Here is a 26,662-nt window from a genome sequence, read left to right as displayed (position 1 = left end):
TATCTGTATGCATCATTAAATCATTGCAAATGACTGCAGGGATAACATCATTCAGCCAATGGGAGTGGATGCAGACGGGAAGCTGGTCCCCATGGCAGGACTGCGGGAGGACAGTGTCACCGAAGAATCGGCCTCAGACAATGACACAGATGAACTTGTGAAGAATCAATGAAGTACATTTTTTCGTTCAAATATCCTTTTACTGCAGCGGTTCTCAAAGTAAGGGCTGGGGATCCCTGGGGGTCTGTGAGCATTAAATTGAGGGTCTTTAAAATCATTTTCAATTAATTAGTATGATTCTAAAAAGTGCTTTGCCAGCATATGGGGATCGACACACTAAAAAAATAAACATAATAAACCAAATACTGCTCTCTACTTTAGCTTTGGGGCAATTAAAAACTCAGATATATGTGACTTCATCACATAAATTTGACATGACTGCACGAGTCACGTTTTTTTTTTTATTTAAAGAACAAAAGTTATAAAAGGAATCAAATCCTTTTTTGTTTTTTGAGAATAAAAGCATATTTTTCTGAATAAAAGACATAATATTACGAGATAAATATGGTATTAGAAATTCACATTTGTAGCTCATGAAAATTTTGTATCATAAATCATATGATTTTTATCTTGGAAAACTCTGACTTTATTGTAAATAGGATGTCTTTGTTGTAAAAATGTTCCCTTTAAATATTAATGGTAATACTGGTAATCATTCTCATATTACAACTTTTTTCCCTTAAAAAAATATAAATTTATTTATCATAACATTACAGATGTTTCCTCAGAAATATGTAACTTTTTTTTCTATGGAGTTTATGGGTACAGATGCTAGGTATGTTTTGTTGGTGTTACTTACTTACCCCTGTGAGGGGTCCCTGGTCCCAAAAGTTTGAGAACCTCTGTTTTAATGAGTTTTAATGCTTACATATTTATGGTAGGTGGGCTGACAACCCAGAGATGAAGCCAGTTTTTAGACATTTTCCTCCGCTTTAGAAGAACAAACCATTATCTATTATTTTATAAACTTCCTATTACATTGGACCTTTACACTCTATGGCAGTGTTTCCCAAACTTTATTGAGAGAATGCACATATTTTACATTGGAAAAAATCTCATGGCACACCACCAAACAAAAATGTCACAAAAATTATATACATTATACTGAATTGATGGTCTCATCTTAATTTATCCATAAATTGACTTACTCCGTGTTAAATCTGTTGAATGAAAATTCCAGTTGACACAAGAGCAAAGCTGTTGTGACTTTGTGCTTTTAGATGCATCTTCACACCTTATAATTATTGAGCGTTATGTATTAATGTATTGAAAGTCGTCATCTGATTAAGTCTGAAATGTGGTTATGGTGATTAAACAAACGATGAGAACAGGATGACTGGCAGTCTTCTTCGTTGCGTTTGCACACGAAGCAGTTATTTGCAGAGGCCGGAGTACAGGTAAGGAAAAACGTACAAATAAAATGCAGCCCAAAAAAAAAGCATGTGGCGTGTGGAAAAGACAAGCCCCGCGTCAGCCTACGATCATCTCTTCCAGCGACACTTGCAGGTCGACAGACTTCAAGGAGGACGCGCCGCCCTCCATCGCCATGTTCTTCAAGAGCTCCAAAGACGTGAGTACCACCTGAAGGAAAAGAAGAACCAATCGTGACAAAGGTATGGACAAGTTCTTTAATTTCTCAGTCAGTACTAAGCTTGTCTCTCAGTCAAAATGTGTCACTTCAGCATATTTTCTTGACACCAAGTTCTATTTAGACAGGGCTTTGCCGGCAACTTAGGGTGTTTCAGAAAGAGCGTGATGGATTACTGTAAATGTAAGCGTTGACCTCACCTCCACTATGATGAGTTTCTTGGTCCAAGGCCAGTTTTGTGGGTCAGGCCACTTCTCACCCAGGCAGAGGAAAAGGGAGCAGGGACCACACTCTTTGCTTTCAAGTGTTATAAAGTCCAGTATTCCTGAAGCAGACAAGAACTATCAATCCAACCATCGAGGCAAGTAAATGCCACAGACGAGATGAGGGGTGATGGGGTGGGGGTGACTCATACCGTGGAGAAAGTCCCTGAACGGGTAAAGCGGATGCGGCTTCAGTTTGGAGATTTCCTGCGGATGTCCGCTCTGGTCAAACTTGGAGAAACTCCAAAAAGCTTTGATTTCGCCTCGTCTCTGGCCATAAACGACGTCGCCCGACACGCCTATGTCCAAGCCCTCGCCCAGCTTGTCCAGGATGCACTGGGTCAGCTTGGCTTGTTTTTGATCCTTGATGGTGTCGGGTCTCGGCAGGGAGACCAAAGATAGGCCCGACTCTTGGTCCAACACCGGCTCCACCTGCTCAGGCCTTAAGTAGATACAGTTGTTCTAAGTCTTGGGTCCTTCTTAGGCATTTTTGAATACTTTTTGACTTGACATTTTGCAGGATAGGTTTCTTTAGGTCAGAGGTCAGCAACTTGAATACTTGTCTCAAGTTCTACCGTCTTCCACAGAAAAAACACATCAGGCACCATACAACTCTTTTGACATCAAAAGTGAGGATAATACTGACAGTTTTTATTTGTTTATTTTTGTTGTTTACCTGTACGTATAAAAACTATAGTGTACTACATTTATGCAAAACACTACAGCTACAAAATTATAATTACGTGTAATTACAAAATTTTTTGTAATGTTTTTTTGAATGAGGAAAATAGCACCATATTATGTTGTACTTTATAAAAACAAAATTAGAACTTAATTGAATAAAATTTAAAGTATTAAATGTGCAACTTGGCCACCGGGAGGCAGTATAATAAAGAAGCGTTTTACGCAACTACTCTTAACGCTAGAGCACTAACGTTAAAATCAGTAACCATCACCAACGTCAGGTACATTCAACCCGATATAAGATCCCGGATAAAATACTTTTTTATTATTTAATATTTTTCATCAATTTATGTAAAAGTACAACACTGTATGCCAAATTGGAAGTTGTCGTATTTAATTTCCCAATAAAAAAATAGCACATTAAAAAAATTGTGTGGGTGAAAATCACCACACGTTAGTGTTCTAGGGTTAAATGACTCAGTAATCTGCAGTAATATCCGTCTTTTGCAGAAGGTAACAATATGTGAGTATTGTTATATTGTTTTCAAGCATTAGACACCGCCACATAGATGCTACTCGTTAGTCGCCTATGGCATTTCCCATTTTGTGTTAGCATTAAGATGAAGTGCCTCCTCTATTGTGAGCTTTGTTTTGATGTTACCTGTAAACTAAGCGGAATCCCGCTTCGTTGGGAACCAGCTGCTCCGACACCTTCTGCCCTCTGTAGTACACAATTATCCGGAATTCGGTCTCTGAACATGTAAGAGAGGAGGCGGACTGCTTCAATTAGTATTCAATATTTTATATATATATATATATATATATATATATATATATATATATATATATATATATATATATATAGTCGTCATATATCATAAGGTACATTTATTTCACTGCGCTATTCAACTTTCCACTGTGTGAGAGATGCATACTTTTAGCCACTGTGCAATCAATTTTGTCATATTCAGTGCAAGGTCTCAATTTATTTTACACTTACTGAAATGATCTCCATCCTTGGTCTTATTAATGTTGTCCAAAAACTGCTTGGCTAATTGGCCCCCGCACGCCCCACCCACAGCTCCCTCCATTGGATGCGCCGGTTGCCCAGACGACCCGGCTTCGCCGACTGCGCCCTCCACCGCTACTGGATATGGCTGTTGCCACGGCAACGTGTGGCCGCCAATCACGAACTGATGCTGGAGCTCCTGTTGCTCGGGAGGAAGCTCAAAGGCTGCTTCCTCTGTGGGGGAAAAAGTTGGGAGGAATTGAATAAGTCTACAGTGCAAAGGTGCGTCACCGGCCAAAACTTATAAAACTCACATTTTAATAACTCATATTGGGTTATTTTTAAACGCCATTGTTTATTTTAAGACAGCAGTTTTAAGGGTGAATGAATTACGGATACCTGCTTGAGGCCCAATGTTGAGCTGCTTGAGACATGTTTGCAGAAGGTCCTCATTGGGGGTGGATTCTGTCAGAAAATGTGAGTTCAGAACAGGGAAGCAAATCCCTTCTCTCAAGCTGCCATGTGATTTAAAAATATTCACGATGTTCACCTTGGATAGGACAATAGAGACACTCGTCCATGAATGGGACAATGTAGCTCTAAAAGGCACACATGCACAACATAAATATTTGAATGCGTCTTTGGAGAAGGCAAATACACACAACACGGGCACGTACTTGTATGGGAGGGCTTTCGTGGTGATCCGGCTCGTGTTGGTTGGGTGGTCCAGCAGAAGAGTTGTCTAAAAGAAAAAAAAAAGAGAGATATAATCTATAAATATTTTGTGGCACAGCTTGTTTCTCATTAACCATGCAGGACTGCCTAAAGTTATGAAATGGATTGAGATTGAGCTGATCTACAGTCAGAGTAGAATTGTTTTGGTTTGCAATTTTAAGGAATATTCATGACCACTGCCTCCCTCCTGTCTGAGATTAATAGCGAATCCCGCTGGATGAATAATTTTGCAGTGTCTCTTAGTATTTTTAGTGTGCAGGGGGGAACTTGCAATGCATCAAGATGACTGGAGGTAGCTTAGGGGCTGTCATCCATCAAGAAAAGTGTCATGTGTGGTGATTTAAGACCAACCAGTGACCATGGCTCACCTCCTATAGTCGACTCATCCGGCCAGCGGAACACTTTGTGAGGGTTTGCGGTGTCGTTCTTGTTGTCCGCTATTATTTTAAACTTTTTGGCTCGCAGCGCGCTTCGGAAGTTCCTCTTCCATACAGAGGCCTCTCCCTGGATGCGCCCGTTGCCACTCACCTTCGCCCAGGCCTAGAGTGAAGACACCATTTTCAAAAAACAAATGTGACCGGGTGACCCTTTAACACATATGTTTGCCCACCCCTGCACTATTTGGTACATAGCCTATATACTTAATATTCTTCATACAATCATTACATACATCTCATAAAAAATGTACTCAAAAATGCACACCCACAGAAATAAATGTATAAATGTACGGACGGACAGATTAACATACTTACCTTGAAGATGAGAATGTCAGTATCAGAAGAGTCTTGTCTCAAAGCATGTTTCCAAGGGATACAAAATTCTGTTTGCTGCCGGTTGGTCCAGTGGACGCCAGGATAGGTGCCGCTATCAATTTGAGCCCGAAGCCACTGGATAAGCAGAGGTTTGGAATGAGCCATCCCTAAAGAAGCAAGGAAACAACATTTTAAAATGAAGCGTGGACAAAATACACATTTTAGTGAAGTTTCAATAACTTCTATTAGGACTGAAAACCACTTATAGTTTTTACTTTTTAATGTTCTGCCATGAATGCTAAAATGTCTAATGTATTTCTTTAAATAGTCAAAAGAAGAGCTCGATTTATAAACAGTGCATATAAAAAGTCTGTACACCCAGTTCAAAACAAAATAAGTTATTTCTACACTGTATCTTCCTTTCTTTCCACTTCACTTTACAACACTAGACATTCCTGACCTCTAGAGGGCGGCATTGTATCATAGACGCGGAAATGTCTTTTTAAATCCAACAATGAATAAAAAAAAATATATATATATATATACTGTATATCACTATCTACATATAGCAGTTCAGAGTTCACAATTGTAACCTTATCAAACTGCAGGTAACTTCATTTTGTGACTAAACTAACATACAATAACTTTAATTACACATTTCTGAGCAACAAGAAGAGACTAGAGGATCGCTGTTAACCACGTCGAGAAACTACTTTTTGGGCTTAATTCGTTTAAAAATATATAGAACTGTATTACAAAAGCTAACAGGGAAAAAACGTAGATACCGATACTCGAATATGCTAGCTTGTGTGCTGTTCAATCTAACTAGAAAACTGGCTTTACGGACGGAAGCAACTATAAATATACGTCTTATATAGATTTATCTTTTACCTGGAAAAGTGGTCGACCTTTGGATGTGATGTGTTCAGTTGCCGTCGTTCTCCGAGTGCCGACATGAGCTGCTGACGTTCAAATGCCAGCACTGCGAGTGGGGAATACTGTACCGGTACACTGTTTTCTGCTTTCACTCGAAACTGCTCGGAGATTTAAGTTTCGTTTTCCAGACGTCGTCAGGAGTTTCCAATTCCCGGTCGTCGAGCGCTCGGGCGCACAGCTGGATTTCTACACTTGCGACTATAAATTATGAATCGGGTTGATAATAGAGAAGCGAAACACTGTGTGATCTTTGCAGGTTTTATTTGTTTCTCAAATACAGGAGAGTTAATGTACAGAATGACAAAGAATATCATCAAGAACTGTACAATATTTACACGCCTTTTGTCCTTTTTTATGGAAAATTAGATTGTTTTCAAAATAAGTATGCACATACACATCAAAATGATAAAAATGACATGACTATTTCCTCTTTAAATATTATTTATACTCCTTCTTCCCACACAGGAAATGGACAGTTTACTTCTTTTTCTTTGCATCTGCATGAGTGATGATTGAACTGAAACACAACAATGTAAAATTTCAAATACCCCCCTCCCCCCCGCCAGTCTTTTTCTATTTTTTATTATTTTACACCCACTGTATTTGATACATTATGTCGGTCTAAATGTCTGTTTCTTAAGTGTAGAGGGGAAGACAGCTTGGATATGTGGGTCAAGATTGTATACTGAACGTGTGGACAATAAAAAGTATTTCAAATGTTAGGGCAGCAATCCAGCGCTTGTTAAGTTAAAAACCTCCTCATATAAATAATAAAAATGTGTTTATATATTATCACACGGCTGAGTCGTGCTGCCCTTCACGTAGCACAGGATGAGAGAGAGAGATAGAGAGAGAGAGAGAGTATTTATTAACACGTCTAATGGTTCGAGTCCATGTTTACGCTGCTCACGGCACACTCCACACGCAGTTTAAAAAGCATTCTCACCCTCTTTCAGTCTTTCCCAAAGCCAACAGCTGATGTTAGTCTTTTCAAAAAAATAATTTATGTAAAAACTAAGCAGTAATAGTTTCTCTTGGAGCTATGGTCTTAATGACGCACAGTTAACGAGATGTTAGTGGCTCCTCTGTGGACTTGGCGTTCCGGCTCCTCTCTTTCCAACCTTACACGGGTGGTCAAATTCCTCTTGACCCGCAAGTGACCCCTAATCCGGTGGGGTCCCACTCCTCACAAAGAAACACATTTCTTTAGTCATTGTTCAAGAAGAAGAAAAAAAGGAGGCCATTGTTCTGACCCCACTCAAGTTCATCATGGGCCTTGAAAATACATCCTCAAATCTTTGAGATTTGAAGAAAATTGATCGGTTGGGGGAAAGGGTCTGTACAGTGGGATCCATCGTGTTCATTATTTTCCTTTTTTTTTCTTTTTCATATCCTCTGACTTTAATTAATCTCATCCCTCTCAGGCTTTGGTGCTGAGCGTGAGCAGCTCGATGAAGGAGCCGAAGAGCGTGTCCAGCCAGCCCTGGTTGGCCATGCACTGCTGCACCACTTCCTCCTGGCCTGGGTCTTCGGCTGCCTGCTCGATCGTGTTGGTCTGGAAAAGGTGGGGCGGGAACACAGACCCTGAGACTAAAGTACGCATACAGGCTAGCCCTGCAAGATGAGAGCCGTCTGAGCTTACCTCTTTCTTGCACTGTAAGAAGGTGTGGTATTTATAGTGATGCAGGGAGTGGTACAGACTGTAGATTCGATATGAGTCAGATGACAGTTTAAGGTCCTTGAGAAAAGAACAAGTGAATCAGATTAAGATTAACATTTTTACATCAAGTTAAGGTTTTATTCCTATATTACGTATTATTGTGAGCTACTGTAAAGTTATGCAGTTTCAAAACTGACACTGCCCTTAAGTACAGACATTTTAACCCTCTCCAGGCAGGTGTTGCAGATTCGCAACAGCGAATCCCCTAATTAATACACATTCATGTTATATGAGCCTTTTTTACTCAGAAGTACTACTAAATTATTACTAAAACTTAATTTGAGCCTGAGAGTGTTAAATAGTACTTAATGATTCAATTAAAATGTATTGCACATAAAACTAAAAGTTGTATCTAAATAAATGTTTAAAACAAACCATTTGTTTAAAACAAACCATTCTTAAAGATTTAATGTTAATATAGTGAACTTAAAAGTTAAATACAACTGAACTGCACTTAGAATCACTGTTTTAACCAGATCTTTGGAACAGCAAAATTTGGCAGACCATGAACAGCTCTGCTTTCTGTTGTAATGACTACTAAGTACATTTGTTCCTTTTGCAAGATGGAGACGAATAATACCTAGAGAAAGCATTTTTGGTTTTTTAGAAATTGTGTATGAATGCAGAAGACCTTAAGGTCAACTGAAATTCTGAATTGTTGAAATAAGGGACTTGAGACTTGATGTTGGAATTGTTTGAACCCATGTGCCCTGTAAATGTCTGACTTTTTATAGTCCATACAAAAATTGGTACCGAGGGACCTTTTGAAAGGGAACAAAATGGTTTTAAGGTACCCTAACCTAAAATATTAGCAGTGACACACCTGTGGTTTAGGCAGGGTTTTCTTGACTCTGTTGAGGGTCTTGCGGTTGTAGGCATCACCGCTGAGCCGCACCCTCACCACTCCCGAGTCCAAGGGGTCCACGATGATCTGGGGGTATGCATGCACAACCTCCTGAGGAAGAGGATTCGCCACAAATTAGGAGTTGGAGCACACTAGAGACACATTTTAATAACACTGTTATACATACACTCCCATAGTTATACATCCAACTTACATACATTCAAACGTACCAACACTTCACTGTACCAGCTCCGTCCGAGTATGTTTGAGGTGAAAATGAAGACCGGGGCATTTTTTTTTTTTCGAGAATATATCGTAAATTATATGAATCAGTATATAATGTTAAGGTGGTTATGAGTACACTTCAGTTGTATTTAACTTTTGAGTACAATACATTTGCACTGAATCTTTCATAAGTTTTAGTTTTCAAACATTTACTGTTTTTGAGAGGGAAAAATGGTGCAATGTTCCTTCAGGCCAGTGCCTTCAACCTGAAACGGATCCTTGGATCTTAAAGGAACCCACACTGAAAAAAACCTCATTGACGAATCATTTGACGACTCGGGTATGAAGTTGACGAGCAATTACATCAGTAGTCATTTCCAAGGTAAGCCGATTTTATTTCAGTACTGTATTACAACACTTAGTAGAGTTGTCCTGATCCGTTCACGCAATCGGGGCCAATCATGTCATTTTAAGATGACTGGTTTGCCAGAAAAAAATTACATTTTTTAATCAGGTTTATTCTTACAGGTCACAAAACCACAAAATAATCCTGGGGGGGGATATGATTTTGCGAAATGGAACAGGAGTAGTTTAGTTTTATATTACACAATAACTTTTTTTGTACCGGCTAGCGTGTCGGTGTTCTCTGTGGTGGGTAGCGCTTCTCAAAAAGCCTCACTACCAACAGCGTGTCTTCGACAGAACTCTCATAACCGCCACAGAGTTCTCGACATTTTTAACAAGATATGCTATTGATAAAGAGCAGGCACGAAGGAATCCATAGTAACAGAAAGAAAAATGGTCAAATTATGACGTGCAAACAGCCTTCTCCAATATTACTTCTTTGTAAGTTGGGGACTGTGCATTTCACGCGAGTGGACAGACAGGTACGCTTAGAGCACATTTGGCAGCAATGCCGTCAAAGGACATCACGTTACAAGACACCTGAAGGACAGTTGAGCGCAGATTACCTGATGCTGAGAGCTCATGCTGACTCTCCTCAGCAACCTCCGCTTCTGTTCGCTGAGGATGCTGTCGATCTTCCTCATGGGGGGCAGATAAAGCTCATCTGGCGGCCAGTCAAGGTAGAGGAGTTGTCATTAGTCATCATACGCCAAGCTGCCACTCGCTTTAATAACACGGGCTGACCCGTGGCGGCTCTTCTATCGCTCCTCATTCTTTCAACAGATTCTATTTCGGTCTCACACATCAATAAATATAACAGCTCCTCTGCCAAGGAGATTATGCAGTACTGTATTGTCATTGGTGTTAGCTTGTTAGTCAGCAGGATCGCACAAAAACTACCTGACCAAATTTCTTTGGTAAGCAGGCATGAATCCTAATGATAAGGTGCCATCTTACTGAAAGAAGGCTTAAGTATATTTGTACTACTGCATAGCGCAATTCTGTATATACAGTAAATCCTCCCATTGCACTTCTGTACACATACATATTTTTTAGAATCTTTTTTCCCCCCTCCTCCTGCGTTTGCAGTTTGCACAGTACACAACAAAGAGCATACACTGCAAATACTAAACAAACTGTATTAAAATTAAAAAAAAAAAAAGTAAATCCAACCAAGAATAAAAATATCTTAAATCGGCAAGACCTGCTTAAGAAATGTCTTCCTGCCAGGTATTTCACTTGTTTTAAGCATTTTTTTACGTAAAAACCTGAAGGTATTCTAACTTCTTGCAATTCTATTACTGATTAGGAGTCATTTTAGCTTGTGGGAAGGATTTTGTGGTAAACTAAGACTTTCTTTCTTTGAAATTTTTCTCTTCTATTTGCTTAAATGATGTAATGTTCATCATTTCATGACTTATTTTTCTCTCTTTTTTTTTTAAAAGCCCAGTTCGTTCCGTGTACTGTATAAACACTGTAGAGCTATCATATTATATTACACATAATTAGACATTGCATGTACTGTATTTACCTGAAAATATAGACACTCTTGTTGACATATTTAAATACCATACCGCACTGCATATACCGTAAGTATTATGCTTTTAATTACTGCCTATGCACTTCTGCATTTCGTTGCCTTGTGGTATATGTCATGGCAATAAAGCTGAATCTGTTCTACCGTGATTTCATCTAAGGAGGCAGCAAGCGACATTCTTACCGTCCGTGTCCTCCAAGGCTTGGATCATGTCTGGGTCCAGAGCTGTGCTGACGAGCATTTCCACATAGCTGCGGAACATTTCCCTCATCGCTCGGTTGTTCACGCCGCCTTTCACGGGCACTGAGTGCAGGAGGTGGAAGGTCATTCGCCGCCAAAATGTACATGGAGTATGACGGCCTTAGTAAATTAGTAAAACTAAAAGATCTTACTTTCATTCTCACTAGCAGCGTCATCCGACGAGTCCGAGTCAGAAGAGGAGGGAGCTTCCTTCAGCCACTTCTTCCTCTTCTTGGGGGGTGGCTCTGCCTTCACCTTGGCAGGTCTGGACTTAGGTGGGCGCTCGGGTTTCTCCTTCCTCTCCAGTACTTTCCTTTCGTCCTTGCCCCTCCCGCGTTCGGTGGCACGTTTCTCCGCTTTGTCCTGAGCCGGTTGCACTCGCTTGTCTTTCTCCACCTCTGGCTCTTTCTCCTTGGCCTTGGCCACCGCAGCTGAGGCCTCCTTCTTCTCCCGATGTTCTTTTGCAGCCGGCGGGGTCGTTCGCGATTTCTCCTTCTGCTCCTTCTCGCGCTGGCTGGACGGAGTCAATCGCTCCTCTTTTGGTTGATTTTGGTTTGCAGGAGGGGAAGCCATTCTGGGGAAGGACTGGCGCCTGTGACACATCGACATATTGCATTCAAACGCCCGATAATTCGCAATCTGTACTACACAAAAGCTTGTGATTAAATGGAGATTGTCAGCAAATATTCATGAGTTCTACACCAAAAGGCTAAAGCAGCTTGCTTCAATTCTGCATTGGATGCTTTTTAGCATTTCCATTGCCAAAAGCCATTTGTTCTACTTTTTCCCACCTTCAAAAGATCAAGTCAAGTCCAGAGACTTTACCTCCCAAGTCCAAGTCGAGTCTCAAGTCTTTTCGTTTTTGTCAATTTATAAGTCATTCAAACAGTGACCATCCACCATCTCTGCCTTTTCCATTCTGGTACAAATCATTGAGTTGCGGCACCCCCATGTGCTCCCCTTCTTTTATTCCTTCATTATTGCAGGGTGAGCTGAAGGAAGTCAAATTGGTTGAAGTGTCACAATGACAAATATGTGTACCTGAGGGCAGGCATGGCCCTGCGCCACGGTCTCCGAGAGCAGACTCTCACGTAGTCCTTCTTGTTAACGTTCTCCAAAAACTTGACATAGATACGCTGATAACGTCTTTTGGCATCTCCAAAGTAGCCAAGATACTGAGGAAGATGTACATTTGACATCAGTCAAAGGGCTTCCACCCCCAACTATACAGCAAGTTGGTAAAGCTGATTAGAGCGCGGCTTCCGAAGGTGAACTCACATTGCTTGTGGCACAGAACTGTCTCTGTCCATCTTTGATCTCTGGGCTGAACTTCTGCAGCAGGGCTTTCTGCACCCTCCAGATGGGCGGAGGCTCCCGGCCCGTCTGCAAGGCCAACTGGAGCAAAACACGCGAGCACATTTATTAGGTTTCAAAGTCAAGTCTGCATCTGACAAAGGTTCAGCTATTGAGAGGACGTTCGATATAGACAACAGGCGGATGTTTACTGTGGACTGTAAAATCTAATACTGAATTAGTACTGAGTCAGAGTAACACAAATATGTACAAAGATCCATATGCCCTCCAAGAATGAAGAGATCCTCAGTGATGTGTAGCTAGAGCGTGACATGAACGGCATAAAATTGCAAATCCGCTAAATAAAATCATGAACGGTGAACCGTGAATAGCCGGGGCTTCACTGTAGTATGTTTACACACACACGTACTTTGAGTGTCGCGATGTCCTCCACCCGCACCACAAATTCATCCCTCTCTCTGAAGATGCCCTCCCCGCCGCTCTCGCTGTCGTCCTCCTCACTCTCTCCCGCGATGGCCGCGTCCTCCTGCTTCTGCGCCAGGTGCAAGTTGGTGTTCTTTGGAGGCGGTCGCTCTTCTTCAGGAGAGGCGGCCGACTCGGGGGAGGGTGTCGGAGACTCCTTTTGAGGAGAAGCTTGAGCAGGAGGAGGCGGGGTTGAAGACGCGGGACGAGGAGAAGGAGGAGGAGAAGTGGGAGGCGCAGGGAGAGTAGCGGTCAGGGGAGGCGGCGGTGTCGGAGATTTGGCCACAATGGGGCTCGAAGGTGTCGAGTCCTCCGGTTGTTCCTCTGGGGGAGGAGGAGGTGAGGGCAGAGAGAGAGGAGGAAGAGGGGAGGGAGGAGGAGATGAGGAGGAAGAGGAGGCAGGAGAGGGAGGGACGGAGGGCGGTTGGGGAGTTGCTGCTGCAGGAGGAGGAATCTCCGGGAGGGACACTGTAAATAAAGAGATCAAGGCTGAGAACCATTTGACAGACCAATGGAAAACTACAAGCACTGCATTGTTTTTAAATGAAGAGCCTAATTAGTGTATTGAACAAACATACAAGCTGGGCGATGTAATGATGTGCCAACTCTTGATGTAAATGTATGCAAAATCCCTGCAGTAAATACGTTATGGCCTCTGCCGCTGCTTAAAAATGCTAATTTTAGCAAATCCTCATTTCAGTATAAATAACGGACTCATAATGATGTAACATGTAGATTGATCGAATAGTTACATACCCTTCGGGTTGCACGTGCGGATAATTTGGAAAATGACGGTAAAATGCTGATGAATACTAAGCCTTGAACATCTGTGTTCTCAACCTTAACAGTTATTGATCATTCACTTTAGGTATAAAGACATCCTGTGCATTGGTTACCACCATCAGGTATGGGAACTAACAAGTACAAATACTTTGTTACCGTGTTGTATATTTCTTTTTGTCTCATCTGTGCTCAAGTATTTATTTTTGTGAAAACGTTTTATTTTCATTCCCAACGTTTTCTGTTCTTTCTACAAACTTCACAGATGACGACACAACATAAAAAAGAAAAAAACAGCATCTGCAGCTACATGAAAGATTGTGAACCAGGGAGCATTAAAGGTGATGGCATGATGATTCTTAAACAACACCAGGTCACATTTTTTTTGTTTGTTTCTCAATATGAGGATGTCTACTTTTATTGCTCTTATTTGTTGTTGTTCAACAACAACTAACAACTAAAATCTCAAGAGCCATCGATTCCACTATCAACGCCAATACTGTAGTCTTTACTCATACTTAGAAACTGGTCCGATACTGCAACACCGATACCACTAGAGCCATGCCAGCCATGTGGAGATACTTCAAAGTAAACACGGATGACAACACTAAAGCCAACTGCAAATTATGCTCTGCAAAATGAACTTCGCTCAGGGTCTGACGGCGGGGGTGGGCAAAAACGGAGTTTCTCAAGGTCCGTCTCCAGTTTGGCGAAGCAAGCCAACCGAGATCCTGTCATGAAGCAGCAGCAGCAGCACAAGAAGGTCAGCCCCTGTACGCCTCCGTGCACATTGGCATTGTCTTTGCTTTTGTAAATCTCGGTCCAGAGTAAAGAGGAGCGACATTGTGATAATCTATCACTTCAGTTGTCCTGCCACAAATTTATTTTAGAACAAAAATGCCGCATTACAGGCAACGTTTAGTAAGTAAAATGTATGACAAGAATGTTAGAAAAACATGTAGCTGGATGTTAAGATGTCAGTAATGACAAGTCTAAAAAGTGTAATTGAGCGCAACTTATGCCATGTGAACCAAAGTTTGTGCTTTGTTATTGATTATATTGCATCATCAAGTATCGGTACTTGTTGTCAACGAACACTCAAATCTAGGTACTCAGTCTGGAAACAAAAAAGTGATATTGCCACGTCCCTCCAAATATATGTACTGCATATGGTGAGTATTTTTGCCCCTTCTGGGTATGAGTGAGTTTAGCCTTACCTTCAAGCTTTGGGGCACCTAGTGTCTCCAGCTGCGGTTCTCTCTCCTCCATCATATCGCTCTCCTCATCCCCTCTAGTACTCCTCTCCTCGTCATTCTCCTCATCCTTGTTCTCGTCCATGTTTTCGTCCTCTGGCTGAAGGATGCAGGGTTCATTGGGCTGAGGTTGTGCGTGGGGCGTGTGAATGTCAGTCTGAGGACTAAGGGTTGGGGGGTGCAACGGGGGTGTAATGGGGGAGTGAGAAGGCTGAGGCTGAGGAGGTAACGAGTGATGGATGTTAGCAGTCAGCTGAGGAGTGTCGTACAGGGCGGAAATGGCTGAGGAGATGCTCTTCTGGAGGTCTTGGTTCTTTCCCACCGAGTCCTCCTCATCTGAAGAGAATGAGGGCAGGGTCTCCAGGTTCCTCTTCAGCTCATCCTCCAAGCGCTTAGGGCTGGGACAGTTGCCCAGGGCGAGACCGCCATTGCCTTCGCCGTCCCCAAATGGAGGTGGGTGTGGGGGTCGAGGAGGTGCTGGCGATAGTGGGCGCAACCCCGATTTACAGGGGGAGGTTTCACCATTGTCAGTTTCCATTCCGGGGGAAATATCCAAGCCTGGGGGTCTCTTCCCTGTCTTAAGGAAATCCAGGAAAGAAGCAACCAAGCCAGCCTTGGACTCTGGGTCCTTCTCATCACCCTAGAAGAGTCATATTGAGTAAATTAGAGATTTACTCAACCTAAATTAATCAAAAAACACCGCAACATAATTGAGTTTAAATTGACTATAGCTATTATTGACCAGGAACTCTTACCCTTTCCTCCAGACTGTCCCCATCAATTCCTTCATTCATCATCTGGCTTTTCTGCTTGTTTTTATCCTGCGCCCTGGTGCTTTCGGTGCTGCAAGGACCAGGACTGAGACCCAGTGAAGGGGCTGAGCCTACTGAGCCATCAGACAAAGCAGGGTCCGTGCCAGACAGAGAGTCTGTCCTCAGCAAAGCGTCAGAGGAGGACATGGGAATTGGCAACTTGATCTATTAAAAAAATAATAAAATACAACAAATATTATGAGTCATTTGGGGCATATATTAGACAAGAGAGCACTTAATCGTGAGATGGTGATGCTTACTTTTAGATTTGTAAAGGTCACCAGTGGAACTGAATTAAGTTAAACATATGAAGCCTTTTAGAGCCGTGGTTCTCAAAATGGGTTCCGCAAGCTGTAACTTGGTACTCTCCAACGTAATTTGAAATATGTATCTTTTTTTTGTGCACACCTACTATAAATGGCACGCCAATTAAACAAAAATACAAATCCAATGTATCCTTTGAACTCCTGAGAACTGTTTTAAATATGTAGAGCTACTCACTTTCAATGGTGGAATCGGTTCATGTTGTTGCTGTTGGGACTGATGATGGAGCTGCTGCTGCTGCTGCTGCTGATGGTGGTGGTGGTGATGGTGATGCATCTGTTCCTGCTCCTTCCCGCTCATTTCCATGTACATATCCTCTCTCCGACCTCCTCTTCCTCTGCTCCCGCGGCCTCTGCCCCTGCCTCGCCCCTCCACACTGAATCCCCCTCCGCCACCGCCAACTGTTCCGCCCATTTCGCCCATCATTCCTCGTGGGGTGTAGGGCTCGGGCATGGGGCGAATGCGAGGCCTGCCTCTGGGTCGTGGGGGGCCCTCCCTTTTGGGACGAGTTGGCTTCCGGCCTCTCTTCTTAGGGCCGTCCTGGGGCAAAAGCGAGTGCGCACCCATTGGTGGGTACCCAGAGGCATGGTAGAAGTCAATGTCACCCATTAACGGGCTGAGAGAACCGCTTCCTCCTCCTCCTTTCCTGCAACTGGACACCAAATCTGGCAGAAGATCTGGAAGCCTACGACTGTTCAACCTGATGTCAGCAGGCTGGTCAGCTTTATCCTCATCATCTTCAAACTCATACTCTTGGGCATAACTTTTCTTAGGCAGTGTGTTAGGGTCTCTGCGCTCCTTTAAGAGGTGGAAAGAACTGGACTTGAGGAGCTTCTTGGGGCGAGATGAGCAGAAAATTGGTGATTGGAGTCCTCCAGAAGCTGCTCCTGCGTTTGTTCCTCCAGGTCCAGAGGACATTTTTGCAGTAGGGTTGTTAGGTCCAGCATTATTAGAAGCCATACCCATAGCTGGGTTCTGGGACTGAATTAAACCAAGCTGTTCAGTGTTAACCGTGGAGGGCAGCTCGTGGGTTTTAAGGGAGTCAAGATCTAGAGTCATTGTATTGTTGCTGGGCTCTTCCAAGCTATGACAATATGGCTCATAACCCTGATCTCCATGATGACCCATCATATCATAGCCAGTTCCGCTACCTCCCCCTGGTCCACCGCCACTCTGTCCAGCTTTCATGGAGCCCATACCCTCTTGCCCAGTATGGCTTTCATTCATCTCCTCCTGCACTGGTCCTGCACCACCAGCACAACTTGACTTGTAGTCCTCTGCACAAAACATGTCTTCCATGCCTGGAAAAAAGGCGCGGTCCTCATCCTGGAGAAGGGAGTCAGGAAAGCAGATGGATGTTAGGGGAACGAAACGATTACTTTGTTGGGTTTGGTCTGCCTTCTCCACTGGGCTGACCGTGTCAAACTGGTGCTGTTCTGAGCGCTGTTGGTCTAATTGATTCTGCTGGGGGGTGAGCTGAGACGGCAGTGGCTGCTGCGGATCGGGCTGAGGTTGGGGGTGGGCCGGGGCAGACGGAGGGGGTATATGGTGAGGGTGGGGGGTCTGTGGCTGGTTGTGAGGGTGGTGAGAATGGGCTTGCTGGTGTTGAGAGCTAGGGTGCTGCTGTTGCTGCTGAGGGTGGTGCTGCGAAAGGTGGTGCATATGGGAAGGGGTGGGCATGGCGATTTCAGGCTCAGAGAGGAAAGAGTGGAGTTCAGGGGCCGAGTGTGGCTGCGGGTGATGGTGAGACGGATGCTGCCTCTGCTCCTGTTGTTGCTGTCTGTGGCGCTCGCCGCTTCCTCCGCTCCGTCCACCACGTCTGTCCTCTGCAATCGCAACATCTGTGCTGGAGGTCTGGGAAAGAGAGCGCTCCAGCATGTCCAAAGATGAAACCACTGAGCTTTGTTTGACTTGGCCTTGTTCGTGCTGGTGTGACGAGGGTCCGTGGTTGTAATGAGCCGCTGCCACCTCTAAAGCCTGCGACTGGAGTTGGAGCTGGAGCTGGGTTGTTTGGGACTGAGCTTGAGCCGGATGTTTAGTAGAGCCAAGTCGTCCACTGGCACTCTCCATCACAGCTTGCTGTTGACCAATAGTGTGCTGCTGCTGTTGGGGGTGAGAGTCAATCTTGTGGTGCTGCTGATGAGAGTCCATCTTGTGGTGCTGCTGATGCTGCGGGTGGGAGTCCATTTTCGGGTGTTGCTGATGTGATTGGTGGGAGTCCATTTTATGGTGCTGTTGGTGTTGCCGATGTGTTTCCATTTTGTGGTGTTGCTGTTGATGTTGTTGGTGCGTGTCCATCTTGTGGTGCTGTGTATGAGGCTCCAGTTTATTACGAGTCGTATGGGACAACACGGACTGCAGGAGGTGTGGTGGCTGGTGGGACTGATCTGTGGGGGAGTCCATAAGAGATGCAGTGCTTTGAGACTGAGAATGTTGTGGCTGGACCTCTGGCGTTTTACGGGGATAAGGGATTTCCGCACGCTCCTTTTTCTGTAGCTCCATCTGGGTGTGGGGTGGAATCTGCGAATGTGAAGACACGTGCTGGTTATGTGAGGAGTGTTGGGGAGCAAGGGAGTGCTGTGTGTATGGGTCCCCTCGTCCATAGTGGACTACCGAGCCTAAGTTATCATGGTGAAGAAGGTGTGAGTGCACTTGTTCAGCACTGCCTCGTCCCCCACTACTCCTGCTGTTTCCTACAGGCCTCTCGTTCCTTTGCTGTTGTTGGTGATGGTGCTGCTGCTGTTGCTGTTGCTGTTGTTGTTGTTGTTGTTGTTGTTGTTGTTGTTGTTGATGTTGCTGCTGTTTCTTTAATGACATCTCCAGCTGGCTGTCCAGCCCAGAGATAGACCCTCCAGAGTTTGTATTACCGACCCCAGAAGAAGATGTTGCACTGTGGGTGCGTATGACACTTTGGGGATGGTATCTTTCTTCAGAGGACTTTCCCATGTCATAGCTAAGCCCTTTGCCAGCATCAGAAGTTGGTGGCGCCGACTGAGGCTGAGGCTGCGTTTGCTGGGATGTCTGTTGGGGTTGCTGTTGGGAATGGTGATGAGAAGCCTGGGGAGCAGGACTCGCTTGTGCCTGCAGCAAGTGCTGGATCAAGAACTCGTCGTCATCATCTACTTCCTCTTGGGATCTCTGAGAACCAACTCCGAGCATTGACGCGTCAGCCTTTGCTTTGGAGGAAGTGGCGTGATAAGACTGAGGTTGGGAGCTAGGACCTCTGGTGTCAGGGTAGCCCTGTGGGGAGCTTAGGAAAGTAGGAGAAAGAACAGAGGAGATGTATTTATTAGAACCTGCACCTCCAGGAGATTGCGTGGGACATGTCGGCACCGGGGAGTGCAGCCCTGGGCGGATAATGCCCGAGTTTCCAGATGGGGAGGGACTAGAATCTGGAATATGATAAGACGCTCCTCCACTACCTCCTCCACCTCTCTCACTTGCCATACCATTTCCTGCCCCTCCTCCCGACCCAGAGTTTCCACTTGCTGTACCACTGCTGCTTCCTCCCCCAGATGCTCCACTACCTGATGAACCACTTGATCTTAAAAGTGCAGGGGAATGGCCTGGGGCACCATAACCCAGCGATGGGCTTCCAGCTCCACCCAGAGAAGAGGGAAGTGATCCATAAGCGGAATCAGATCCATATATATCAGTGGGATATGACTGACTTCGCCCTCCTAAAGTTCCATAGCCTTTTCCGCCAGTACCTGAGCTCAGGTCCTGGGCTTGTGGGGAACTGAAGCCTCCATAGGATTGAGCTAGGTGAGAAGTAGGGGGCTGATTTGGAGAATATGACTGTGTCTGCTGTTGGGGTGGGGTCTGACCAGTAAGAGCAGAGGTGGGTGTTTTTACAGGGGGCACGGGGGAACCATAGCCAGAGAGGCAGGATTTGGTGAGGGATTGAGGTGTTGAAGTGGATGTGGGAGGGGGCTGTTGCTGCTGAGGGGCCGGAGGAGGTGGAGCTTGTTGAGCGGGGGGTTGCTGCCTGGAGGGGGCTGCACTGGAGCTTGAGGTGGGGATTGAGTTGGAAGGGTGAGCCCCGGGAGTGGCAGAAGAAGAAGAGGAGGATGAGGAGGTAGAGGATGCAGAAGGAGGTGTGAGAGGAGTTCTTGAGGACGATGCTGAACTTGCAGAGGAGTAGCCACTGCTGGAGCTGCTTTTGGTACCTTTCCCAGCAGAGGAAGAAGAGGAGGAAGAAGATGAAGAATACGGAGGCTGGATGATTGGCCGATATTGCTCTGTACGAGAGGAGGCTTTGTGGTCGGATGAGGGGCTCTGGTCACCCAGCGGGCTGCAGGAAAGGCCAGCATGCCTGTGATGGGTGGCTATTTGTTGATACCCTGCCCCTCCACAGCTGAGGTAGTGCTGTAGGGAGTGGGCAGCAGAGGACGAGAGCTGCGGCTGCGATGGTGTGGGCCGCTGGTAGTGCTTTATAACGCTGTCCTGTCTGGGCACGGCCCGCTCTTGAGCCGAGTTGGATTGGGACTGGGACTGAGCTTGGGGCTGGGCTGAAGAGAATACTGACGCATTATACAGCTGGGAGGACTGGTCCTGGAGCTGTGATGACAGCAGGTTAAACTGGTGAGATTGTAGGTGCCTGGCAGAGGACGCCTGGGCTGATGAGGCACCTGTAGGGTCTTGGCTGCCCCTATAGGCGGCTGCAGCTGCCCCTTGCGAGGACAGGAGTCTGTCAAAACCCAGGCTAGACTGGGAGGGAGCTTTGATATGTAGTAAGGGGTCATGTGGGGAGAGCAGACCATTGGATGTGGGGCTAAACGTGGGTGTGTCCTGGAGGGAAAGGGAGGCACCGGGAAAGGAGCGGCTGGAAAAGGATGCTGGGTGCTGATAGGCTGAGAGAGCAGAGGAGGAGGGGAAGGAGCCCGAGCCAGGAAGAGCTCCAGAAATGAATAATTCTGGAGGAGCAGGTGTGTGCATCGCTGTTCAGGAGGGGGACAAAAAACATAAATGAGAAATTACTGTAGTCATCCACTTAATGCAAACAAGGTCTAATCAACCTTTGGTTTGGTTTGTTCTTCTCATAAAAATAAAAATATAACATATTTATAACTTATATAACACACAGCATTTTTTTTTTTAAATCTCATATTGACAATGAATCACGTTTGAATGTCAACACATAAGGGAAGAGCGAACACAGTCCCACCTGTCTGCCAGGATGGTGTGCGGAACTGGGAGAGTAAGGAGGAGGCCGAGGGGGGAGCCTGGGGACCCCGAGACTCCAATGCCGAAATCAGATTCATGACTGAGGCATCGGGGGCTGAGGGGCTGGCGTGGTGCAGGCCAGTGTCAAACAGCCCCGACAGACCTTTTAGAAGGAAATATACAGCCATGTAAAATGCCTTCGGAATCATTTGCATATTTTGAAGGGAAAAATACCATACTTATCCCAGATAATGTATTAACACATGGTAATTATTGGTGGCTATCCTTTACAACTTTGTTAGGGCAAAGAGTGACCATAACAAGAAAAGCCCAAGATATGATACATGTTAATACATAGATAAGATTATTCTACAGTACTATGTGTTGAAATTCTGACTACGTTGATATAAACTGTTACCACATTGTAGCGTATGATAAATATAGTCCTCGCACTCGATCCAATTTGCTTTGACTATTTTTAACTACGTATATGCGGACATTACTTACACTTATCAAGTCAATGCCTCAGTAATGGATTTTACTCCCACTTGTAGCCTGCAAACTGATTAAGCAGCAGTGAATTATTTTCATTGTTCGATTTGTGGTTCGTTCGGACAAACTGACGTACTATAACAGAAAATCACATCTCGCAGCATAATTTTCCACCCACTGGCCAAACTGAACGTTCAGGCTTTTAATTACTTTTATGTGAAATGAAGATAATTGAATAATATTTTTTGGTATGTTTTCGGTTGAATCCCAACTGAATTTATTAATGTTGTGCACATTGTTCAAGCACACGTCTAGACTAGGACTTACACGGCCGGTCGGTCACAACATAATTCATTCCTGCGGCCCCTAATGTTGGGGACACGGTAGGTATGACATTTATCTCACCCAAACTCCGTCCAGCTGCTCCCCAAGCCCCGCCTTGGCCAGTGCTCCCTGGGTGGTGATTGGTGGCATAGCCCTGCAGAGGGTGTGGGGTGGCGTAGGCTTGGCGGTGGAGGAGCTCAGACTCAGGGTGGGATGATCTGGAACTCCCATAGACAAGACTACGAAGAGGAAGAGGAGGAGGAGGAGGAGTGGGGGATGATTTAGTGTCATTAATTTCTGAGCACATTTGCATAAACATCAGCTGGTACCTTAAAAAGGTGACAGCTTCCTTCCAGAATCTCATGTCATTCAAGTGTGTTTGAATCTCAAATCATCACATGAAAGTCATCAAGACACTTGGTTCCATTGCAACTCAGACAAGCGTTCAGTATAAATATCAAAATCAAAATGAAACTCAAGAGTTGCATTTACATTAGTCATGTCACTGTTGTAATATAAAAATTAATAGTGATGACGCTGGTGTGTTGCAACAAATATGCACACGTGACTAATATGACATGCATTTGGTGAACATGCAGTGGTTGCTTGCTGACCGTTTGTTAACATGTTAGCAATTTGTGCCGGCTTGCTGGGAGCACTGTGCACAGCAGCAATGAGCGCAAAGCAGGCACATGGCCTAATATGTGTGCAAGGTCGACATTTTGGGGTGAAAATAAACCAGATCAGTGCACCACATCACAGTTATCACGTATAATTGAAGAGACGAGCTGTTCATTGATTACGTTGATGTGGCTAACAACCGGATGCTACCGATCCACGTATATAAAATGGCAAACATCAGTACCTATGCCATTATGTGGACATAGCATCGCGTCTAAAACGGGACACAATAGCGTTTAGAGTTCGAGTAGCGAGGTGGAAAAATGTGCTAGAAGCGGCTAGCTAAGTGATGCTAGCAGGCCGCAATTGACTTCCGTGCAAAGCTAGCTCGCATGCTAACTCAAAAGGTAACAGAGGTGTAGTAAACGATTCCAGCATTTTTCCACATTAAATCCACGCCCTCATCAAATTCATCATCATTATCATCAAATCACAATGTCTCCTCGACCTTGTTATTTTTATTGAAACAACTGAATGTGGTTTCGAATGGTTGGATTTCATTATGCAAATGAGTCTGCTGCTATGAGCCCACCACAAATCATCTCCAATCATGTCTGGGGCCAAATGCTGCAAAAAAATGGGACATTTTCAGAGCAATCGAACTAAGCCCCCCTTTTTTTTCTTCTCCCCTTTACGATGCACCATTGAAGATGGCTCCACAAATGCACCTCTAATTCTTGTTGATATCTGTCAGGAGGGGGCTGCTGTGGAGCTTTTTTGCACCATTCGAACCCATTTATTTATTTATCAGAGCATGTCCAGGCCTGCAAAGTGAAAAGCTGTGGAGAGGCCACCACCACTTCCCATTCACCATCTCCCACGTCCACGTCTAGCTCAAAAACCCATCGTCTGTCTGTCAATCGCATTCAATTCAAATCCCCCCAACCTTTTCCTTTCTCCACCCCGCCCACCCCCACGACACGCACACCGCTCCATTGCTGTTAATAATATTATTACTATGCAACTCTTCGGGATGACAATGCATCGGCGTTGCGAGTGCGTGTGTGGAGCGTGAAGCCAATGGCGACAATGTGTTTACACGGGTCAATGTAGGCACTGATGCATGCATGCGTGCATGCACATTGTCTGGCTTGTGCCGATTACCTTGCTTTGGCCGATCTCTCGTAACTCCATCCTGCTCCAGCGCCCAAATCGCCGAACCCTGTTCCCGGGTAATTTCTATCCATCTATGTGGGGGGGACAACCGTGTGCGAAAGCGACGTCGCAAGGCGGAGGAGGACAAAAAATCCAGTCTTTCCCGAGCTCAGTTTCAGGCGATTTTCCCTGGTTTCATAAGCAAGTCCTCCGGAGTGGAAAACAGCATATTGAAAGAGAAATGGAGGGGAGGAGGAAAAAGCTGGATGAAAAAGAGGGGGGTCTACAGGGTTATAATCCAAGCAGCACGAAAAAAGACAGTCTTCCTCATTTTCCTCCTTCCACGTTTATCATTTCCACGAAGGTAGTCCGAATCCAGTCCCGCTCATGATGAAGATGTCGCGGATTTGGCCGCCAATGGGCGAAACGCTGATGAACATTTGATTTCCAACGCGTCCCCCCTTTTTTTCTCTCTCTCTCTCCTCTCTGTGGTGCCTCCTCCCCTTTCTTTAAGCTAGTATTTTTTAGGCTACGCTGCTAGCGCTATGTAAAAATGTGGCAAAGGACAGGGGAGACAGCCACGTTGGTAGCCAGCGTTTCCACTATACCCACGCGCACATGACGAGGGGAGAAATGCCTAATTTAAATGTTTGTCCTTTTCATGCAAATATCCGCCGCCATTGAGCACCCCTCCTTCTCCTCCTCCTCTGCCTGGATGCTAATAGCTAGCCGCTGATGCTAGCTGTCAGGAACGACGCATACGAATTAAAGTGGCGTTTTTTCGCCCTCAGTAAATGCCAACTGCCCGCGTTTCAGCTTTCTGGTATTCACTTAAAAAGCGTCCACACACGGAGGAAATGATTATAAACAACAAAGCGAGCGAGGAAGATTAAAAAACAAGCAGGCCGCGTTTTGTTTTTTTTAAATACATCTTTACTCATTTTCATCCGGAGACGCCATTTTTGAAGGCGGCTCTCTCTTCGTCCTTCCCTTTCCTTTCGTTTCGTCGCCGCTCCTCGCTGGTTCCCTCCGCTGCGCGTTCGTGCTGACCTCCCTACGGTTCGCCGACGCGTCTGCTAACCAGATCTGCATGCTTTTCCGCATTTTCGCTTCATTGTTAGGCTAATGATGCTAAAGAGATAAAACACAGGACAATGCACGGAAGCTCGATGATGTGAGGTGTGGTGGTAAACATTTGCACCTGAATCATTTCTGTGCCATTGCACATCCAATTTTTGAAGTTGTTCTAATCTTAAAACAAGAACTAAAATATGGCCAGCAAGAGGTCCATTTTATACATACAGTGGTCATAAATGGCAAAGTGTACTGAAGCTATATTTTATGAGCGACTACCGACTCTAGACCCTACATGCAGTTCATACATACGCCAGTAGGTAGCACACTGGAGCATGACCGAGGTGCTGTACTGATTGGCCAAAACAATAGGTACACCTGCAGAAATAAAATGAGACCCAAAACAAGATCTGTCATTTCAAACAGTGGGTGACAAATGTGTACTGTATTCAAGTATACAACATTGCTCAATTTCAGTGTCTGTAGCACTGACCGACATTAATTTTACCCAATGAAGGTCCATGTACCAAATACACTGCTCACACTGCCAAAGTAGTCAAACACCCATTAGCCTGGTGCAGTGTTGTTATAAACAACTGATAATCACAGCCACAAAATAAACAATCCAAAACCTTATCTGTGTAAAGCAAATCGTTGTAAATTGTTGCCACCTTATGGTTCAATACTGAAACTGAAATATTAAGGACACTGTTTTTTTCTGATTTGGGATATCAAAATGCCTTCCAGACATGCCGTGTATGATATAGTTTATCATGACAGCAAATTGCCTCTGTCTTATTTCATTTAAATGACTCATCTGTCAAATATAACCATTAATAGCGCTCAATCAATTACATATGCCCAATATTCCTGTAATCTATTGAATCCATAATATTTTTGCCACATTTTGGCCAGGAAATACACAGTCTTGATGCAAAAATATACTTGTATGTTATATTATCTCCATGTTAGCTTGAAAGATATTTTGGACAATCCATTTGCATTACTGTTGGAGAGGGAAACACTAGTTAATGAGAATCGAATGGCTAACAGGATAATTGATCATGTTAGAAACCTGATAAAACTAAATCAATGTATTTATTCATGCTAAAAAAACAACAACAAATGTGTCTTTAAGAAAAGGTGCTGCATCATTTGTAGCGTCACATTCAGTGCTATTACAAGGTTCTTGGTTAAACAAATGCTTAAACATCCAAAGCCAACAAAACCACTGTGACACAAAATCAGGAATCTCCAGTCTTCTCTCAGGAAAAAAAAGCCCCCCTGTCAGCTCCCCTGCTGAGAGTATTTGAGATGCATTAGGGGGTCTTTGTAATGCACTTTTGCCTCAAAAGGTCTGTTATCTGCATATTCATTAAGAAGGCTCCCAAAACAATAGAAAGGGAATTCAAGTATTTAACAATCTTTCATTTAAAGTAGTGTGTGTGTGCATGCATGTGGATGAATAATAAAGAAGAGAAGACATTCGATTAAATTATAAAATGAGAAGTTTGAAATATGTATACCTGTAAAACTACAGTGCATATAGGTAGTCTAACACACCCCTGTTCAAATGTCAGGTTTTTGTATTAATTTTTTTTTTTTTAAAGAGACCAATACATTTTCCAATCCTATAACCTGTACAACTCAATTTAAAAAAAAAGACTAAAAATGACAGAAATATTTTTGAGAGGGGACATAAAAGTAAACAACTGAGATAATGCGCTTGCACAAGTCTGCACACCCTCTTATGACTGGGGGCATGGCTGTGTTTAGAACTAACCAATCACATTTAAACTCATGTTAAATGGGAGTCAGCGCACACTTGCCACCATTTCAAGTGCCTCTGGTTAACCGTAAATAAAGATCAGCATTTTATAATATCCC

General features: G+C 44.2%; 4 protein-coding genes across 14 annotated transcripts in view; 2 read left to right on the top strand and 2 right to left on the bottom strand.

Annotated features, from left to right (window-relative positions):
* LOC147129388 (chaperone Ric-8A) overlaps nucleotides 1-1,393 on the top strand; it is a 32,762-nt gene extending 31,369 nt beyond the window's left edge. For all 5 annotated transcript variants that reach the window (XM_086016697.1, XM_086016698.1, XM_086016701.1 and 2 more), the window contains one exon: nucleotides 40-1,393. In XM_086016697.1, the coding sequence (XP_085872823.1) occupies nucleotides 40-172 (133 nt within the window). In that variant the 3' untranslated portion in view covers nucleotides 173-1,393. The remainder of the gene's footprint in view (nucleotides 1-39) is intronic.
* irf3 (interferon regulatory factor 3) lies at nucleotides 1,058-6,148 on the bottom strand. The gene is made up of 11 exons (XM_086016703.1): nucleotides 5,983-6,148; nucleotides 5,092-5,258; nucleotides 4,708-4,879; nucleotides 4,282-4,346; nucleotides 4,155-4,203; nucleotides 4,004-4,069; nucleotides 3,596-3,838; nucleotides 3,257-3,347; nucleotides 2,064-2,353; nucleotides 1,849-1,973; nucleotides 1,058-1,641 (listed from the first exon to the last, which is right to left on the bottom strand). Exons 2-11 carry the CDS (start codon nucleotides 5,254-5,256, stop codon nucleotides 1,531-1,533), a joined length of 1,377 nt encoding a protein of 458 aa, XP_085872829.1. The 5' UTR covers nucleotides 5,257-5,258; nucleotides 5,983-6,148; the 3' UTR covers nucleotides 1,058-1,530.
* Nucleotides 5,620-26,662, top strand: part of brsk1a (BR serine/threonine kinase 1a) — a 36,988-nt gene continuing 15,945 nt past the window's right edge. For 2 of the 7 annotated variants that reach the window (XR_015082581.1, XR_015082580.1), the window contains exon 1: nucleotides 13,963-14,317. The gene's annotated coding sequence lies outside the window, so the exon portion shown is untranslated. Of the gene's footprint in view, nucleotides 5,700-7,451; nucleotides 7,592-9,067; nucleotides 9,199-13,642; nucleotides 13,680-13,819; nucleotides 13,896-13,945; nucleotides 14,318-26,662 lie in introns of those variants that run through there. The other 5 variants (XM_086016690.1, XM_086016691.1, XM_086016694.1 and 2 more) reach the window with 5 other exon arrangements.
* Nucleotides 6,272-24,879, bottom strand: LOC147129386 (proline-rich protein 12-like). The gene is made up of 15 exons (XM_086016683.1): nucleotides 23,711-24,879; nucleotides 22,007-22,164; nucleotides 21,111-21,272; nucleotides 16,121-20,883; nucleotides 15,563-15,784; nucleotides 14,772-15,447; nucleotides 12,722-13,242; nucleotides 12,277-12,393; nucleotides 12,040-12,173; nucleotides 11,151-11,590; nucleotides 10,942-11,061; nucleotides 9,788-9,885; nucleotides 8,571-8,702; nucleotides 7,670-7,765; nucleotides 6,272-7,582 (listed from the first exon to the last, which is right to left on the bottom strand). The coding sequence occupies exons 1-15, from the start codon at nucleotides 23,791-23,793 to the stop codon at nucleotides 7,448-7,450; spliced, it is 7,857 nt and encodes a 2,618-aa protein (XP_085872809.1). The 5' UTR covers nucleotides 23,794-24,879; the 3' UTR covers nucleotides 6,272-7,447.

Source organism: Filicampus tigris, chromosome 19 (genome assembly GCF_054856515.1).
Source record: "Filicampus tigris isolate MCC_2025a chromosome 19, RoL_Ftig_1.0, whole genome shotgun sequence".
NCBI lineage: Eukaryota > Metazoa > Chordata > Actinopteri > Syngnathiformes > Syngnathidae > Filicampus > Filicampus tigris.
The sequence above is the reverse complement of the archived record's forward strand: the minus strand, read 5'-3'. Positions and strand labels throughout refer to the sequence as shown.

What these genes read in the sequence shown, in the direction of transcription:
- LOC147129386 (XM_086016683.1), bottom strand. Translation starts at nt 23,793, where the DNA reads ATGGATAGAAATTACCCGGGAACAGGGTTCGGCGATTTGGGCGCTGGA. An exon ending in AGGACATCGCGACACTCAAA is followed by an intron (nt 12,394 to 12,721) that starts GTACGTGTGTGT and finishes GTTTTGCTCCAG; the next exon opens with TTGGCCTTGCAGACGGGCCG. An exon ending in GCATGAGCTCTCAGCATCAG is followed by an intron (nt 8,703 to 9,787) that starts GTAATCTGCGCT and finishes CCTCTTCCTCAG; the next exon opens with GAGGTTGTGCATGCATACCC.
- irf3 (XM_086016703.1), bottom strand. Translation starts at nt 5,256, where the DNA reads ATGGCTCATTCCAAACCTCTGCTTATCCAGTGGCTTCGGGCTCAAATT. An exon ending in CTGACATTCTCATCTTCAAG is followed by an intron (nt 4,880 to 5,091) that starts GTAAGTATGTTA and finishes TCTTCACTCTAG; the next exon opens with GCCTGGGCGAAGGTGAGTGG. An exon ending in ACGAAAGCCCTCCCATACAA is followed by an intron (nt 4,204 to 4,281) that starts GTACGTGCCCGT and finishes TGTGCCTTTTAG; the next exon opens with AGCTACATTGTCCCATTCAT.